Source organism: Myzus persicae, unplaced genomic scaffold (assembly GCF_001856785.1).
Source record: "Myzus persicae strain clone G006 unplaced genomic scaffold, MPER_G0061.0, whole genome shotgun sequence".
NCBI classification, from domain to species: domain Eukaryota; kingdom Metazoa; phylum Arthropoda; class Insecta; order Hemiptera; family Aphididae; genus Myzus; species Myzus persicae.
This window is the reverse complement of record NW_019100533.1, coordinates 9,762-27,971: the sequence shown is the minus strand read 5'-3', so window position 1 is coordinate 27,971 and position 18,210 is coordinate 9,762. Positions and strand designations below refer to the sequence as shown.

Here is an 18,210-nt window from a genome sequence, read left to right as displayed (position 1 = left end):
TTATATTTTTTTTAGAATGATAACATACACATCTTTGCTGTTATTCGGCCACCTTTTTTCAGTAATTGTTGTGTCATTGGCGGAAACCCAATTAGAATGTGCTTGTTTCAGATATGCTATATAATGGCCAGAGTTCGTGTTTTGACCAATGTGTAGTATGGCAGCATGAGGTTTGTAACGCGCTCCAGCAATTTGTAAAATACTAGACGGTACACCGCTTAGTTTTAAATTGGTTATCTTGTTGGAAACAAATTGTTCGTTTACGAAGGTCGTAGTAAATAATTTTAATTGAATTATTATATATTCATGGGCTAATGTTATCTGATGTTTACTTTCATAACCTCCAATGTTATTACAATTGTTGCATCTGTAGTCTGATATGCTAGACCATACATTTTGATCGGTTGACAATAATGTTTCCAGATTTTGTGATCTGTCTTGTGGAATATCCAAATGTAGGATCAAGCTGGTTGGTGCATCACTGGTTGTTGTATGACTGCACAAATTGCAACGAGTGTTATACACTTCTTGAAATCCAAATAATGAATCAAATGTGTGTCTGTTACGGTTCATAAGTGCTTCTAAAAATTGTACACAATCTTGTTGTTCTTGCAGAGTATAAAATATTGTCTCGTTGTCCAAATATTCTCTGACTGTTCGAGTATTAGATGAGATACTGTTGTCACTATATTCGTCCAGGCATTGTTTAAGTGTCGGTCCAAGTTCATTATTGTGAATTTGGTTTACAAGGGATTCACAATGGAAAAGTACCTGCATGACAGAATTAGCATAACACGAGACATTGTCAATATTTGTGAAGCCACAAATACCACCTAATATTATGCTTACTGGATTTTCGATCTTTGGTATTATTTTTTGAACTCTTGATGTAGTTATATTATCAGTTGATTCTAATAATATGTTTGAGCTTCTATTACAGTTTTCTGGAACCATGATGGTACAATCATCGACATGAATGAATTCAATATCATCAAAGTTAACATTATTGAGGACCTCAGTTGATTTAGTTTTAGCTTCAACTACCTTAATCCCAATATAGGTTATATTTTCAACGAATACTTCAATTGCTTCTAGGTGAGTGCGTGTTTTTTTGTCGTGGATTAATGTTGAATTGCTAGTTATTTCCTTATTTTGAATAGATTCTTCAACAAAACAAATCGAACCACTCTTGCCATTGGCATGTATACTGTCTATTCTACAGCATTCTATATGGTTCTTAATGTTATATGTGTCTGTTGATTTTGAACCGGTTTCTTGGAAAAACATTAGTTGAGATCGCAAAAGAATGATGTCCGCATTAATATGATCTTCATATTTTTTTAACGACCTTATATTATGTGACATACATGTTAGTGGCTTGTCGTCTTTCATAATTCTAGAAAACCGTGGATTTAGGGCACAACTTGGTGTCCTAAGCCTGGACATCTCATGTTCAACTTTTGATGAAGGTTTTGGTGGCTTTGCAGGAAAGTGGTCTATTCGCAAACCTTGGGCTGAAGTTGCTCGGCTACATCCAACGTACAACATATTGCATTTCAAGTACTTTTTGGGTATATGAAATGCTACGGATTTATACGTAGCGCCTTGGCTTTTGTGTACCGTCAATGCCAGAGCTTCCACCAAGGGCAATTGCATTCTCGTTACTTTATGGTGCTCTGCATTACCCAATTGAAATTCTAATTTTGTGATTTCAATTGGTGTCCACTTGCACATATCGTCTGTGTGTTCGCCTTCAGGTTTCAGTTTGTTTTTAATCTGCTGTCTAGTCATTGACCCCACTTCTGGTTCATCGAACTTGATCCAAACTCTTTTAGCAACTTCTTTACCTCCTACAGTTTGTCCTTTGTTTATTTGCATGAGGTCTCCAATGGCACCGTTGACTATGCCGTCTTCGGTTGAAATGTTTGCTATCACCATATACTTGGCTGTTTCTTTTAAAACTAATCTTAAAGGTAATCCCATAGTTTTTTGTCGTGGCATTTTCTTGGCAGATTCAATATCCTGTCGTTTGGCGGACGTATCAATTGCTTCAGAAATGAAACCCACTTGATTCATAGAGCTAAGCACTCTTCTGGTCATTTCGTCGACTTCGTTGTTAGTAGCCCAGAGGTGCATTACTTGTGGTTGAAAAGTAACGTCTAACTGGGTTATAAGATTTTGGAAATATTTCACATCAGCTTCCTCCAACTGTCCTCTGGCCAACTTTGTTAACATTATTGCAAATTGTTTGTCATCTTTTTGGCGCATTATTTCAGTCAATTCGTAAAACTTGAATGTTTCCCAAATAGATTTAATTGATAAGATTTCTACCGCACTTGGATATTTAGACAGTATTTCTTCAAAGCTGTCGTACAGTGGTGTTGACAATACCGGTGGTAATTGAAAGAAATCACCAAACACTATGATATTTATGTCACCAAAGGGTTTATTTATTCTTAGAACAGACCTCAATCGCTGATCAATATATCCCAGTGTTTTTATGCCGACCATGGAAATTTCATCAATTATCAATAGCTTAACGTTGGCGAATTGACAACGTAGTGTATTTGAAATATCTGAACTCAATTTTGGTAACAACCCGGCAAATTGATTCAATGGGAGTTTGAACGCAGAATGAAGTGTTAAACCTCTTATTCCATAGGCAGCTTTACCTGTTGGTGCTGTGAGTAATACTGGTGGAAGTGATAAATCGTCTATATCTGGTCTAAGATTTGCTATGCGAATTACAGACTGTGCTAACGCTCGTATAAGCATTGATTTACCAGCTCCCGCTGGTCCAGTGACAAACGCCTTTATCGCAGGATTATCTCTGCCCCATATTTGTCTTCTTATGATATGAGTGGTATGATACAAGAGTTGGCGTTGACCGTCGTTTAAACATCTGATTAGGCCATTGAACTGTTCATTGTCAATTAGGTGCACTCTTATATTTCCACCATCTTTAGGTTTATCAACATCTGGAGTATTTGTAGTTTCTACATAATCTCCGACATCATTTATGAGTACATCGTCTGGCACCCAATCTTCATCGTCTTGAACCAGATTATTGTTATGGCCTTGCTCAGCTTCTATTTGGTTTTCATCATTGTCTAATTGGTTTTCTTCGACTTTATTAAACTGTTGGTACAAGTCTTTTATTCGATCAATGTTTGTTTCATACACTTGTTTACAGTTGATATTTAATAAATCAACTGTTTCATCGCGCCATGGTAAAAATAACATAACATTTTCTCTGTAAAAGTCTTGTTCATTTTTATCCACATTGAACCTTACATACCGTATGATTTTTCTTATTTTACGTTTATGTATACATTTGTTTGGTTTTCCGATTAGCGTGGAGTTAATCGAATAAGTGGTTTCTTCTTCAATATCAGTGTCCGAGTCAGAATTGTTTTTAGCAGGTTTTTTTTTACTACGAACTTCATAATTGGCTCCAAATTCAGCCAAAGTTATTTCTTCAAGACTATAAGGTCTAGACGAATAGTATTCAATTAGACCATCGTAGAAAATGTCATCGGATTGTGGATCCATTTCTCCTCTTACTGCCATTGGTTTCAACATTCGAGTTCTCTTATCCGGATGGCTGGTGTTTATAAATGTATACCCAGTTGACGTATTGCATTGCTTCATACCTAAGCAAGTGTACACTGCTTCCTGTGCAGAAATTTCCTGACTCCCCGAAAACGTCGAAGCTATCCTTTTCAGTTGCTCTTTGACAGGTATATCAGTGGAAGTTTTGAGATTTTCGACAATGTCTCTCATTAATTTTGATATTCCACGTTGGCTTTTTCCAATATACTCGATTACATATCTGACACAAGAGTAAACATCCAATATAAACTGTATGTCCATGTTAGATTGCCACAGCGGAAATAGTTCCTCATTGAATCCAGAAATCATTCTTTGTTTTATGCTTCGTTTAAGGAAAACTGTCGGCCGTTTAATAACAGTTCGAATAATGGATTTATATTCATTAACATCTGCTATTGATAATTTTTGTAAAATATCTTCTAACGACGGATCTGAAGATGTGTCACCGTCCTTGAAGTCTCTGAGATATTGCAAAAGTTTTTCATATTGTTTTATACGAATTTGTCTTGTGATTACATTACTGTTGTCAGCTGTTAGCGGAGTCAATATGCAGGTTTCATTCATTGGTGGATATGATATGTTAAAGCGACACTTTTTCATTTGTTTATCTTTGTCAGTCCTGTAACAAGTGTGTGTATGTTTATGAGTATTTTTATGTAAATACTCATGGGCAGGACTGCTATCGTCTACCATACACTTGATGTATTTGTCAATTAGCGCTACACACGCACCAAAAGTCTCCGGTTTGGCTGGGTCGAAAACAGGTGCATTGTCTAACCACAATAACATATGTACATGTGGACTTCCTCTGTGTTGGTATTCGACCCGATAAAAGAAATGTTTAACAATGTGATCTTTGAAAATTACATTTTTGGATTTAATCAATTTGAACAGTGCTCTAAACCTGTGATCAAAATAAGTAGCACAAACAACAGGATCTTGTCGAATTAAATCTGATTTTTGAGCATAAGTTAGTTCAATATCATCAGATAATGTTTTGGAGTAACGTAGCTTGTATAGAATCTTCAATAAATCAATCCAAGTTGATTCACTAGGACTAAATGTTAGGAATAATGTCGGTTGACCTTCTTGACGCACCATAGCAAAAACGTTTTTCCTCATTGCAGCTAGATATGATGGTGAATTTTGTACGTTGTGTAGCATTCGGTATCCTTGATCGTTATCTATCATTTTATTCAAGACTTCTGGATTTGCTACGTCATTGGCAGTTGTGTTTCCTTTTTTGTTTTTTCGTAAAACAATTTGCACATTACTAGCGATTACTTTTTGAACTAATACTTTGCATTTAAAAAATATGTTTGAAGAGTCAGATGCAAATCTTCGATCTACATTAAGCAGTTCAGATCGTACCACTTTTGAATAATTCTTTAGAGGTGATTTATTAGTGCGTGGATGTCCTCCAAACAAGTCGGGAAAAGCTTTTTCTTCCGCGTGATCATCGATGAGAATAGACAACGGTGTCATGCCTTCACCTGGAGCAAAAGACACAAAATCACAGTTTTCAATCATCGTGTCCATTTGTCCCGGATTGATTGGCTCGATATTTGTATCTTCATCGTCAGTTCCTTCGCTTTCAAGATCCGAACCATTTTCCAAACCCTTGGTGGTTTCTGTGACATGAGCCAACCAATCTCTGTCTATTTCGGCATCTTTATACAGTGGTTTTTTAATCAAATCATTCAACGCTGCTACTACTAACGATGGTCTTACATTTCGATAAAGATAATGTTGTTTAAAACATGATTTTCTTTTCAATTTAACTTTCATCATCTTAATTGCAGCTAAATTTTCGGCACGTCTGGGCAAAATAGATGTAGTCTTGGTGAGATCTATTGGAACATTGATAACATTGCCTTTGATTTTTAGCTGTCCATCACTGCGGAGACATTTGAATATTTTCATAAACGGTAACCTAAGTGAAACCATCTGCTTTTCAATTTGATTTAGTTGAGTAACTGAAGGTGGAACACTGTTCAACTCAAAACCATTTCCTATGTACAATGGAGGAATTTTTGATTTCTTCATATGCGGATGACAACTTGTGCATACCTGTACACTACTCTTGGCATCACTTGGAATTGACATCCCTAATCGCCTGAAGAGATCGGAGTTGCACTTATTGACACTGGACGGGAAACGTAATCGATGGCACGAATAACATTTTTCTGATAAACCTTGTGACCTTTTCAAAATATATTCAGAAATTAAAACATCTTCCCTCTGCCTGGTTTCATTTAATTTCTGCCGTTCTCTTCTTTTATATGATATAGAATTTGGTGTTTTTCTTTTACTAGATATATTTTGCCGAAGACTACTATCAGACGGTATTCTTCTCTTTTTCATATTTTGGGCGTTCTTTTTTTGATATGTGTTTTTGAAAACTGAATTTTCCAGTCTTTTTGATCTGTTTATTTCACTTGCAATCTGGTTTTTAACTTTATTCGCCGGATCTTGCAATCGTTTGTCCATGTTTAAACGACTGGTGATCTGGTTTTTAAGTTTATTCGCCGGATCTTGCAATCGTTTGTCCATATTTTTCCGACAAGCGATCTGGTGTTTTTTTCTATTCACCGGATCTTGCAATCGTTTCAACATAGTTTTACGACTGGTAATCTGGTTTTTTAATTTATTCACCGGATCTAGTAGTCGTTTTTTTGTACATTTCAAATTAAGAATTTTTCTTTGATTTGTAACATCTTGTGAAGCAAGATATAACCGTTTTCTTAATTTATTATTTTCAAGTTCTTGTACACGAAAACTTTCATTGTCACGGGCCCGTGTCTTGGCTTCTTTGTTTTTTAGAGCACGTTTTGATAGGCGTCCCATTTTGAAAAAAAAAATAAAAAAAAAAAAAAAACTACAATAACTTCTTCTACTACTTCTACTACTTCTAGGAATGAATGCAACCTTCTGTCAACTTTTGTCAACTGACTGCCACTGAATGACTAGAATTTTAAAAAAAATATTAATTTTTGAATACCCACTGAAAAAATAATTTAATGTAAATAACAGCTGGGTTATAGGTTAGGATAATATTAATAGGATAATAGTTATGTCATTATGATCAAGACCTGACTAGATATTTATTTTATTTTATTGTTGAAATAATATACGATACCATAGACAAAACTAGAGATTTTATTGACCTGACTGGCTTCATTAAAAATTGTTTGAACTATGCTTCTTGATTTTAATAAATATTTTCCACAAACAACGGAACACAGTATAACAGAAAACATATGCGTATACAGAGTTTTCAAAGCAATAACTAACAATTTGCTAGCCTAAGTTTATTGCACTATACGTCTATACGTTTTTAAAATTATATAATTATTATCCATGTATTTAATTTTAATAAAGAAATACTATATAGGTAACTAAATATGTTATGGAAACAAAAAAATGTATTTCCTAATATTTAATTTAGATTCAAGATGATTATCATATTATATTGTATCTTATTGATAAATTAAAAAAAGTAGAAAGAACCCAATGACCAATAGCATCCTATAACAGTTTTTTAGCAAAGCAGGGCAAGTTATTAATTTTTTTTAACTATTAAAAAATTCACACAATACCTATATCTTTATAAATAATAGGTACATATTATATTATATGATATTGCTGTATAAAATATAAATATTTATTTATTTATAAACGGATAGGTATACCATGCCCTTTGGTAATACAAATTAAAGTACAGTAAGTTGAATCACAATTTGACAAATATTATACTGAAATTAAATAATATTATATTATAAATGAGCGTTTCCCAACCTATTTATCGCAATGTTCGTTAACTAATAAGGCAACTTCTCGATTATATTTAAAAAAAAAAAAATATATGGAAGTAAATTTAACCTAAAATTGATTAACAATTCTTGTTATATTTTATTTGATATGTTTATGTATAGTAATAATGTAAATTATGAAGTATAACTAGTATTGTAGGACATAGATCTTACAATGGATAAAATTAAATTTTTAGTACATGCCACATGTAGGTATTATTTTATTATGGCTGAAGAAAATGTTATTATCATATTATTAAATCAATTATTTCATATTTGAATATTATGTGTACGTAGGGTATACCTAAATATTTTAATTTAAAAATCCAATTTATATTTAACAGAATTCGTTATTCATTATTCAGTACTTACCTATTGTATTATATTAAAATAAAATAATTATATAAAATTGCTTATAATAAAAATGTTCAATAATAAAACTGTATTACTATTATGGTACACTTGATTTTTTTTTTAGTGGGGGGCAGGGTCCTAACTAAAGAGAACATCATTTTTGACTCACCACAAGAAAATGGTTGGGAAACACTGATTTACTAGTATACAAAATTAATATAGTTATTTAAACAATATTTAATTTGAAATACAATTTAATTTTTATCATACAATTCAAAAGCAATGGTTATATTATGTTATCTATGAACTTATGTCCAAGAACTTTTATTGAAAAATACGGTGTTGCCGTTGGGTAATATTGTATTCCAGGGATTTCACAAGAATTTTTATTCTGAATTTCGATTTTTTGTAGCCTAAAAGATACCATCAAATTCCCCATTCATGGTTATCTAAGTCATAAGCGCAACTAGGAGGTGGCTAGGGGCGCTAGCCCCCCAAAACTTATAAAAGCCACCTCAAAATAAATTATTCAATTGTTTCCTAAAATATTAATTAATCTTTAAAAATTAAACTGTAGGTACCTACCTATTTATTATTTTTTTTAAAACCTAATTAGTGTAATTATCACGTTATCATATTTAATTACAAATATATTATACGTATATAATACAGGTATACTTTTCATTAAAAAATTAATATATAATGGTAGTAGTTTTAAAAGATTAGATACCTACATTCATTAACTATTTGTTTAATAATTATTCATTTCATTTGACGTATCAATCATTTGAAATATTTTTATTATTTTATAATCTTTTAAATATTGCATCTATATACAAGTATATTACAATGTAACTTCTAACAAAAATAATAATTATTATTAATATTTACATATTGTTTATCGTCAAAATATTATTAGGAAACATACAATTATTCGTATATAATTTTATTTAAAATACGATTGCAATTGTAATCTCAACAAATAATTTCCAAACATTGTTTTCGGCAACTATCAAATTTTCGATTAAACATTAAACCTTTTTGAACCGTAATATTTTATGAAACGAGTTTTATCATTTATGATATTTTATAACAACTTACAGTAAAAATAAAACATTCAAAGCATTTTCAGTATAGTTTATGTAGTATATTGTTCTACACCCGTGATAAACATGTTATATACAATATTAATTTAATTTATCATAAATAAGCTACAACTCATCAGAAGCACGATGTGTTGGTTATATGTTCATGTTACGGGTAAAGTACGAAAATCGGATAATGTCCACATTACCCGGGTAATGTGAATACTACCCATGGCCCATAGGATAACGTAAAACGTTTATTTTGTACATTAACCGGATAATTTGTACATTATCTACCTTTGAGTGGATAAAGTGTTTTAATAAATAAAGTACGATAAAATATTTTAATTCAATTGTAGGTAATATTTTATATTTTTGTAATAAAATAATAAAATATCAATTGTACTTTGTAGATTTAATATTTAAGTACATCATGACAAAACGTGTAAACGATTGTATACCTACGGTAGATACCTATAGAAATTTGTGGTTAATAAACGAAAATATAATAAAGTATGCTATCATGTAACGAATTTTTGCAGAGAACTATAATATTATAGTATTATATTATATACAAAACCCAGTATTTTGTTTATCTTTTACTGTTGAGCGTGTCGGCAATTACCTACTTATGAATTATGAATACAATTATTGCAAATAAAAACCATAAGTCCGAAAAAGTACTTAATTAATACACACTAAACATAATATAAGATTAAATAGACTAACATAATGTAAGACATTGTACATACCCACGTCCCACCTATAGGTACATATATCAGCTATAGCTGTATCATGTTATATTATAATTAATACTAGATAATATAAATATAGCCTATAACAAACTACGTCCATCATACCTACCTAATACCTGTAATAGTCTATAGATAAATATTAGCCAACGGGTGGGGGATGTGTGGCGGCTGACCCGTTTTGGTCGGCCGCCGGTACCTTTCTCTCGTGAAAAAGAGTATAGGTATACGCTTTTTCGTTTTTGAGTTCAAATACGAAGTGTCAAAACATCAATAACTAAAATAAAAAATAAATATCGTTTTAAAAATACTGATAACTTAAAAGATCAACAAAACAAATTAAAAAATAAGAAATTAAGAAACTATAGAGAGGGGCTGGTGGGCATTAAATTATTTAATTTGTATTTAAAGTTTATAATTATTTTATATTGCCTATGATAAAATTAATAAGCTAAATAGTAAATAATAAATATCATTAGCTGTATGCCTGTATTTGTTTTAAAGAAACGATTTATGTAGGTATATTGGAAAGATTATTATATATAAATTTACAGTATACTTATGCACCGAACAACCTACATACAGACAGTGAATTGCGGAATAAAAATCGCGGAAAAACATCTGCAGACAACAATATTACTCACAACCACGTGAAATTTATTGATCAAATATTTTTAAAATGCTAATCGGTGTAATTACCACATTATTAATATTTTAATTACAAATATATACTTATTATTAAAACAATAAATTAATATATAATAAATAATTTTCAAATGAAACAACATAATATTATGTTAAGGAGATTTAATAAGGGGTTGCGTATAGGTAATTCGATGTATTATACTCGTTACGCGGTGTGGTTGTGTGCGAAGTAAATGATCATTAGTGTGCGTAGATATTATGTTCGGAATCCGCCGTGTGCCACTCTCGCACGCACACGCACATGTCAATAAATCGAGAAAAACGAAATATATTCTTATATGCATGATGCATCCACCTATAAAAACTACCAAAAGCGTATAAAGCGTACAAATAGGTATAATACCGGCATTATAATATACATAATTATAGATACATAATACCTATAAAACAAAATATTATTGTTAATGTTTGAAAATTATAATATAAATATAAAAGTAAGTAAAAATAGTTAAATATTGTATTCAATAGGTATATTATATTTTAAACTTTGATCATAGATTAATTTGATTTTTGTGTAATATCGTCACAAGCGTTAAATACCTAGATACTATAAAGGTTATAAATTTAAGCTATTACTTACCAGGGACTTAGAGACACGTTGAATTTGTTGTATAAAAATTAAGTTTAACACAGCAGAAACACGATGTTTTTGATAACCGATATGCGATAGGTATACAAAAATGGATGTCAACCTTTCACGTCGGCAGCTAGACACAATGTCATCCTAAATTGAAAAAAATATGAACTTCGCGAGTTAGTGCAGATAACTAATCTATAGATATGCAGGTATCTAACAGTATTTTTATATTTCATAATATTTCGTCGCGAGTGTCGGCAATAATTCGAGAGAAAGATTGCAATTCCAAAAGTCCAAACAAGTTGTTAATCAAGTCTATATATCTATAAGATTTAGACACACGTCAGACAGAATAGGTATAAAACTGCTAAACATTTTATATCGCGTGAAGATAATACATTATGACAATGTCAAAGTAAGAAAAAAAAATAAAGAGGGTACTTGCGATATAGATTATAGATTATACATTTTAGAACACACGTTAGGAGCAGTCATTTTTCGTTGATTTTATATTCTAACTTCAACCGAGAAGGTACGAAACTATCAAGGTAAGTCAAATATTCACATATCTTTATTTCAGTATAATATATAATTTTTAAATTTTAAGTGGATACGTATTAACACACATGACACATATATTAATTAATACAATTAGAATTTCTTTAAACTCATATATTTTACGATTTTTGCTAAACTTGTTATTGGTATTCCATACGAAAGTTATTTTATAAACGTGGTTACATCATAGTAATATTTTGTGAAATATTACAGTATTAAAATAATCACGTAGATAAAACTAAAAAGTAAAACATTCATCGCTTCGCTCAGAATCTAAAATAATATAATTTCTTTATACACAAGTATTTTACAAAACGTACTCAACTTATTATAAGTGTTGCATAGGAACGAGTTATTTTGTGGATGAATTTAGATCAAAGTGACGTTTTATGATAAAGTTCAGTATTAAAATAATAAATTTAATATTAACAGGAAAACAAATTCATAATAAAGCATTTTATTAAATTAGTTAATTATTAAATGATTTTAATTTAAATTTCTAAAGAAAATTAGGAAATACAATAATGTGTTTTTAATAATTTCTTAGACTTAATTTGCTTGAAACCTACTACAAACATTATAATAATAATATTTCTAAATTGTAAAATAATTTAAAACCTCAATTTATTTTTCTAATTTTAATTCCAAATTTTCATTCAACAACATATTAAATGGAAATGTCAATAGTATAGGTATACACGCAAAATCAGTTTTTTTTTATGTTTTTAGTAATTACGAACTACAATAAATATAGAGAATAATATTTTTGAGGTTATGACACATTGATTAGTCTAAATATTGTTTAAAAATAATTTAATCAGTTTAGTTTTTTTTTTTCATTAAATATTGTTGATAAAAAACCATGAAAATGTAGTACAAGATTACTCAAAAGTTAATCATATCCCAATTCAAAAACATAGAAAACAATTCCAATATTGTTTTAGTGATGAAAGTAAAATTTTAAAAAATTTTGTCAGTCGCGAACATTTTCAAATTTTGTTGTTGTTAGAGATTCATAAAAATTGCTGTGATTTATTACATTACATCCATTAATTATATTCTATACAGATGTCTACTATAGTAAATAATTATTATTATGGCAAGGATGCCATTCCACCACCTCCAGTGGGCCAAGCACCACCTCCAGTGGCCCAACCACCACCTCCAGTGGCCCAACCGCAACCTCCAGTGGCCCAACCACCACCAAAATCAACCCGCTATGATAAACCCAGTATGCATAAATAGTATTTTATGTTATAAATGAGATTATTGATTTAAAATACCTAAATGATTTAAATATTTTTTTTAGAATGCAAAATATGTAATAAAAAACATTTTGGGCGTTGCACTAAAACAAGTTAGTACAATCAACAAAATATTATTTTTTTTATGCAATTTTTATTAAATTCAAAGAATAATACAAATTTTGTTTGTGGTATTATAATAGGATGTCAAATATGCAGTTTCATTCACGGTGGTGAATGTTGGTACAGCCCTCCAGTACCACAAAAAGTAATTATTGAATTGTAAACTACAGTAGCTATACATAATAATATTATAAATTATATCGTCTAGATTAATTACTGCCGTTACTATTTAAATTATATAAATTAATACATAACATTCGTACTCAACTTCATCCATGATTTCAATAAATTAAAGAAATTACATGATTAGCCAATTCAAATACGATAGTTCATTATTCCATATATATAAACCAAGCCAAATCCTAGAGAATACTCTAAAACCTAACCTAATATTATTTATGTATGGTTCTTATTTAATATTATAAGTATTAAGTATAAAAACTTTTAAATTTTAGAAACTTGTCAAATCCCGTAGGATGGGAGATCTGCGGGAGAAAATAAAAAAAATAAGAGAGGAAGTAAATTTTTTGTACTTCAATATATCTATGTGTTATTTAAATAACAGTTGCATACTTAAGACAACAAAAGTAGTATTGCAATGTATAGTACCATTCATGATACATACATGGTAATGTTATTTCTATAGCATAAATAATTAAAACTTTTATATTTTAGAAACTAGTAAAATCCCGTAGCGGTGATCCGCGGGGAAAACTTAATAAAAAAGCAAAAGTAAGTTTTTAGTATTTCAATTCATGATACATAGTATATAGTAATGTTATTTCTGTAGTATAAGTAATTAAAACTTTTAAATTTTAGAAACTGATCAAAGACACAGTGGTACATGAGAATCCCCCCAAAAAAACAGAGGAAGTAAGTTTTTAGTACTTCAATATTTTGTCTACATGTATTATTTGAATAACAATTAGATAGGTACACTTACAGCAAAAAAAAGTAGTATTGCAATCAGTGGCACCAAACCTTTTTTAAACCGCTGGGGCAAACCTTGTTTAAGGGCACCCACCCACCTACCTACCTTTTATATATAAAAGCAGTCACTCATGACCCACCCACCCCCATATGTGTTCGGCGCCACTGTGTATAGTACCATTCATGATACATACATGGTAATGTTATTTCTATAGTATAAGTAATTTAGTAATTAAAACTTTTAAATTTTAGAAACTGATCAAAGACCCAGTGGTACAAGAAAATCCACCCAAAAAAACAGAGGAAGTAAGTTTTTAGTACTTCAATATTTTGTCTATATGTATTATTTGAATTTGTACAATTTCACACACCTAGGGTAAAATAAAAAGTTGGTTGCAACAAGTTCTGATAATACTTGACACCTCCTTAATGTTAAATTACCATTATTTTAGGCATACCAATTTTGAAATTAATTTATTTGGTCACTTATCACAAATAAAGTAAACATGGTATTAAAAAAATTTTTAATTTTAACAGGTGAAAGTAGAACCAAGTTAATGTTGACAATTGTAATCAATTTTAATAAACTATTTTTATTGGGAAAGAAATTCATGATTATTAATATAATTATTTGTTTTAAGTTCTATCATCAACATAATATTAACTAATTAGTAATTAAATACAATTTATTAGGCCTCTATCATAAATAATCTACCTATAGGTACATACAAAACTACTAAATATTTATATATTTATTATTTAATATAACTATTTAACTAATTAACAATATTAAATTATGTTATAGGAAAGAACACAAAAGATGGAGGTAGTGGACGTGGAAATCCTTCCTATGAGAGTAGGTAATTTAATAGTGCTATAAAAATAAAAATAAATTAAAAACCTATTCAAATAATAAGAGTTATTCATTTCAGTTTTAGTATCCTACAAATTATTTATTTCAGATACTTCATTATGAGAAAAAAGTAACATGGTACTAGATCATCATAGATGTTTTTATATTGATAATTTGCGCTTCTATGGTGATAAAATTAGGTTTGTCAGAAAAAAAATGTAGTACTTACCTATTATACGTAGCTAGTCTTGTGTTACATAGACTTGTTCCTCTTAAAGTTACATTGAAATATCTAGACAAAGCAGATCCCCAAATCACATATGTTTGCATTTTCAATTCACTGGTATCCAAGTTTGTTTTCTTCAATGACAAGGCCACGCCTAAATGTAATTCTTCTAAATCAGAAAAGTTTCCAAATAAAACAAAAAATAAAATCAAATAAATATATGTACCTATTCTGCCGTCATAAGCAAAAACGCCGTAAGTCCCAAAAAAATAAAAAATGAGATTATAAACAAAAAATTATTGTGAAATTTGGCTTGTGTAGATGAATATGCCGTACGTCTGAAATATTACTCCAAACATATAATACAATTAATAATCAAATAACTTAAACGCCGTAAACCGTAGAAAAATTCATGGGTACTAGGTAATAACGCCGTAAAATCACCATACTAAGTATTAACGCAGTAAGTAATATTGAAGATACGGCATTTTATCTTAGTGCATAGTACAAATTTTAATTGGCGGCATTTTGGCTTAGTAACACGGACTGGTTTCACATTATCGCCGTGAAGACGCGCCAAACATTCGTTATTTACCAAGTGATGTCACTATAACTTTTATGCACCAACATTTTATAGAAAAGTTCCCTGAATTAGACCGTAATTTTATTTCGTATGAATATTATCGATGCAAGGTAAAAGAAAAAAATATAAATAATTTTATCATATCAGAAATTGTTAATTACGAGTTACGGCATTCTTGTTTTTGAATAGTGTAGCAAAAGTTTATACCAATACTAAGGTACAATGAGTAAAGTAAAATATCTTGTCAATTATTAATTTAATCATATTTATTATTGTTTCATTGCATTCGTTAGGTAAAATTACATAAGAAACCATGTATCATATTTAAATAATTAGAATGTACAAGGTGTTATGATTTTATGAAAATACAAAATACAAAAACGCGTTTTTCTCAAAATCGTTTTTCGGTGACCTACGGCGTTTTCGCTTATGACGGCAGTATTACACTTTACATACCTTTAAGAAACGAGAACAACCTTGGTTCATTGTTGTTTTGAATGAAATAATGGCGTTGATAATTTAAACAAATCGCTTGGTTATTATAGCGAACCATATTAACAAAATTAAAAACCTGCCACGACGTGTAATTAAACAATATCTTGCGAAGAATGACTAAAAGAGGAAAAAATTGGTACATATAATAGATAATAACCTATAATATAAGTTTACAGCTGTTGTAAAACGTTTCCGGGTAAACAAATGTATAAAACTATTAACTATATATTATTGTTATAATCCGTGGTAAAAGTGTAAAACCACGGAGCCACGGAGGTACGTGGTATAATCTCAGATTGCGGCGCGGACTCGTTTCCATGTTTTTATACGGGTCATACTTCAGATCACAGGTAAACCAGGAACCACTGGCTCATAATAGTAGCACATATTAAGTACGTAAATCCGTATATCTTTAGGAAATCTATGAGTAAAATAACATAATATATAAATGATACACAGCGTCACATCTTATCACTTTCAATCGCCATTCGCCTATACATCCTATTGGCATAAATAATAAATATTGGAAATAGAGATTTTTTTCCTATGCAACAATTAGACAGTCCACCACAATTAGTAGCAGCTGGTCACAGGTTAACTGACGTATAATCACAAAACAATAGTGATAACACTCGACGATAGAAAGTGATAACACAGAATATTCTGGGGTAATCGTAAATCGTAATATTAAACTGTAGATTGTATAGATAGGCCATATTTTGATTTTTTTGATTCTTCAGTTTCATATTATACCGACGAATAATATTTTTAAATTACAACAAAATAACCAAAATCGTTATTACTGATTTTAATAAGTAATTTCGTCCAAATTTGAATTTAAAATGTCTGTAAAAAATAACTGTGTTTATGTATTTTGTAGATTTTTTGGTTACAGTATGAACTATTTATGAGAATCTTTGTTTTAAATTTTCAATCCTTAGTTATAAAAACTGAACATTTTATAATTTTTAATTACAGTGATTAATAATTTTCGAGATTTTGATAAATTTTGTCAAAATTCGAATTTTAAATGCTTATTAAAAAAAATTGTGCCTATGTATTTTAAATATTTTACAATTGCTATTGTAAAAATATATCAGGAGCCTTGTATTAAATTTTCAAGCTTTTTCGCCCAATAAATAAAATTTTATTGGTATTTATAGAAAAAAAAACTAAGAAAATTGAAAATTGACAATGTCCGTAAACATCTCAAAAAGAGTCAAATTATTTTCAAAATTTTATCGTGTTTAGAAAATGCTAATATCAACATTCAGTGAAATTTTCAAGTGTCTACAGCCATTCGTTTTTTAATTACAACAAAAACAGAAAATCGTTACATGAGAAATCGAGTGAATATCAAATGTTGTAAAAATATGAATTTCAAACGCTCATAAAAATTTAATTTGACTTTCTAGTAGACATTTTTTTTTTTACAAAGGTAGACAAACTTATGAGGAATCTTGTATTACATTTTCAAACCTTAGATTTCAAAAGAAAAATTTTTACGAATTTTAAACTCAAAATAATTTGCTAATTTTCGTGATTTTTCCGTATTTTGTCAAGATTTGAACTTTAAATGCTTATAAATAAAAACTGTGACTAACGATTTTTAATTTTTTTCATATGCCTTTGAAACAATATACTAGGAGCCTTCTATTAAATTTTCAAGCTTTTTTAACCAACAAATAAAATTTTATTGATATTTATAGAAAAAAAAACTAAAAAAATTGAAAACTGACAATGTCCGTAAACCGTTCAAAAAAAGTCAAATTATTTTCAAAATTTTATCGTGTATAGAAAATGCAAATATAAACAACCAGTGAAAATTTCATGCATCTATGGTCATTTGCTTTAGAGTTACACCAAAAACCAAAATCAATTTTGACAAAAATCGATTTTGCGTAAAAATTCCCGTTTTTCCTTAATTTTTCTTTTGTTTTTCACGTCGCTTTTGAAAACTACTGGGAAATGTTTACTTTTGACCCCCCAAAGTACCAACTAGATTCACTTTCCTATCAGAAAAGTTGCTGTTGAAGAAAATCGAAGCAGTTTTACTGCCCTAAAAGGTGATGACAGACACAAAAATAAAAAAAAAAATAAAAAAAAAAACACACATCATTGTAAAATCAATACATTCATCGCTTCGCTCAGAATCTAAAATTAAAATATGAAATTGCCCGTAAACAACTCAAAAAAGTCAAATTATTTTCAAAATTGTATGGGGTATCGATCAAAATTTCATGTATCTACGGTAATTCCTTTTATATGTACACCAAAAATAAAAATCGATTTAGTCGAAAA

The 18,210-nt window shown here is 29.8% G+C and overlaps 1 protein-coding gene across 1 annotated transcript; it reads right to left on the bottom strand.

Moving 5' to 3' along the window:
* On the bottom strand, positions 1–6,459 carry LOC111031123. Its single transcript, XM_022310936.1, has 2 exons — positions 939–6,459; positions 1–881 (listed from the first exon to the last, which is right to left on the bottom strand). The coding sequence occupies exons 1-2, from the start codon at positions 6,457–6,459 to the stop codon at positions 1–3; spliced, it is 6,402 nt and encodes a 2,133-aa protein (XP_022166628.1).
* Positions 6,460–18,210: the final 11,751 nt, after the last annotated feature.

Coding starts and splice junctions, on each gene's coding strand:
- LOC111031123 (XM_022310936.1), bottom strand. CDS start 6,459: ATGGGACGCCTATCAAAACGTGCTCTAAAAAACAAAGAAGCCAAGACA. Junction 882..938: donor CATCATGGTTCCAGAAAACT/GTAATAGAAGCT, acceptor CTACATCAAGAG/TTCAAAAAATAATACCAAAG.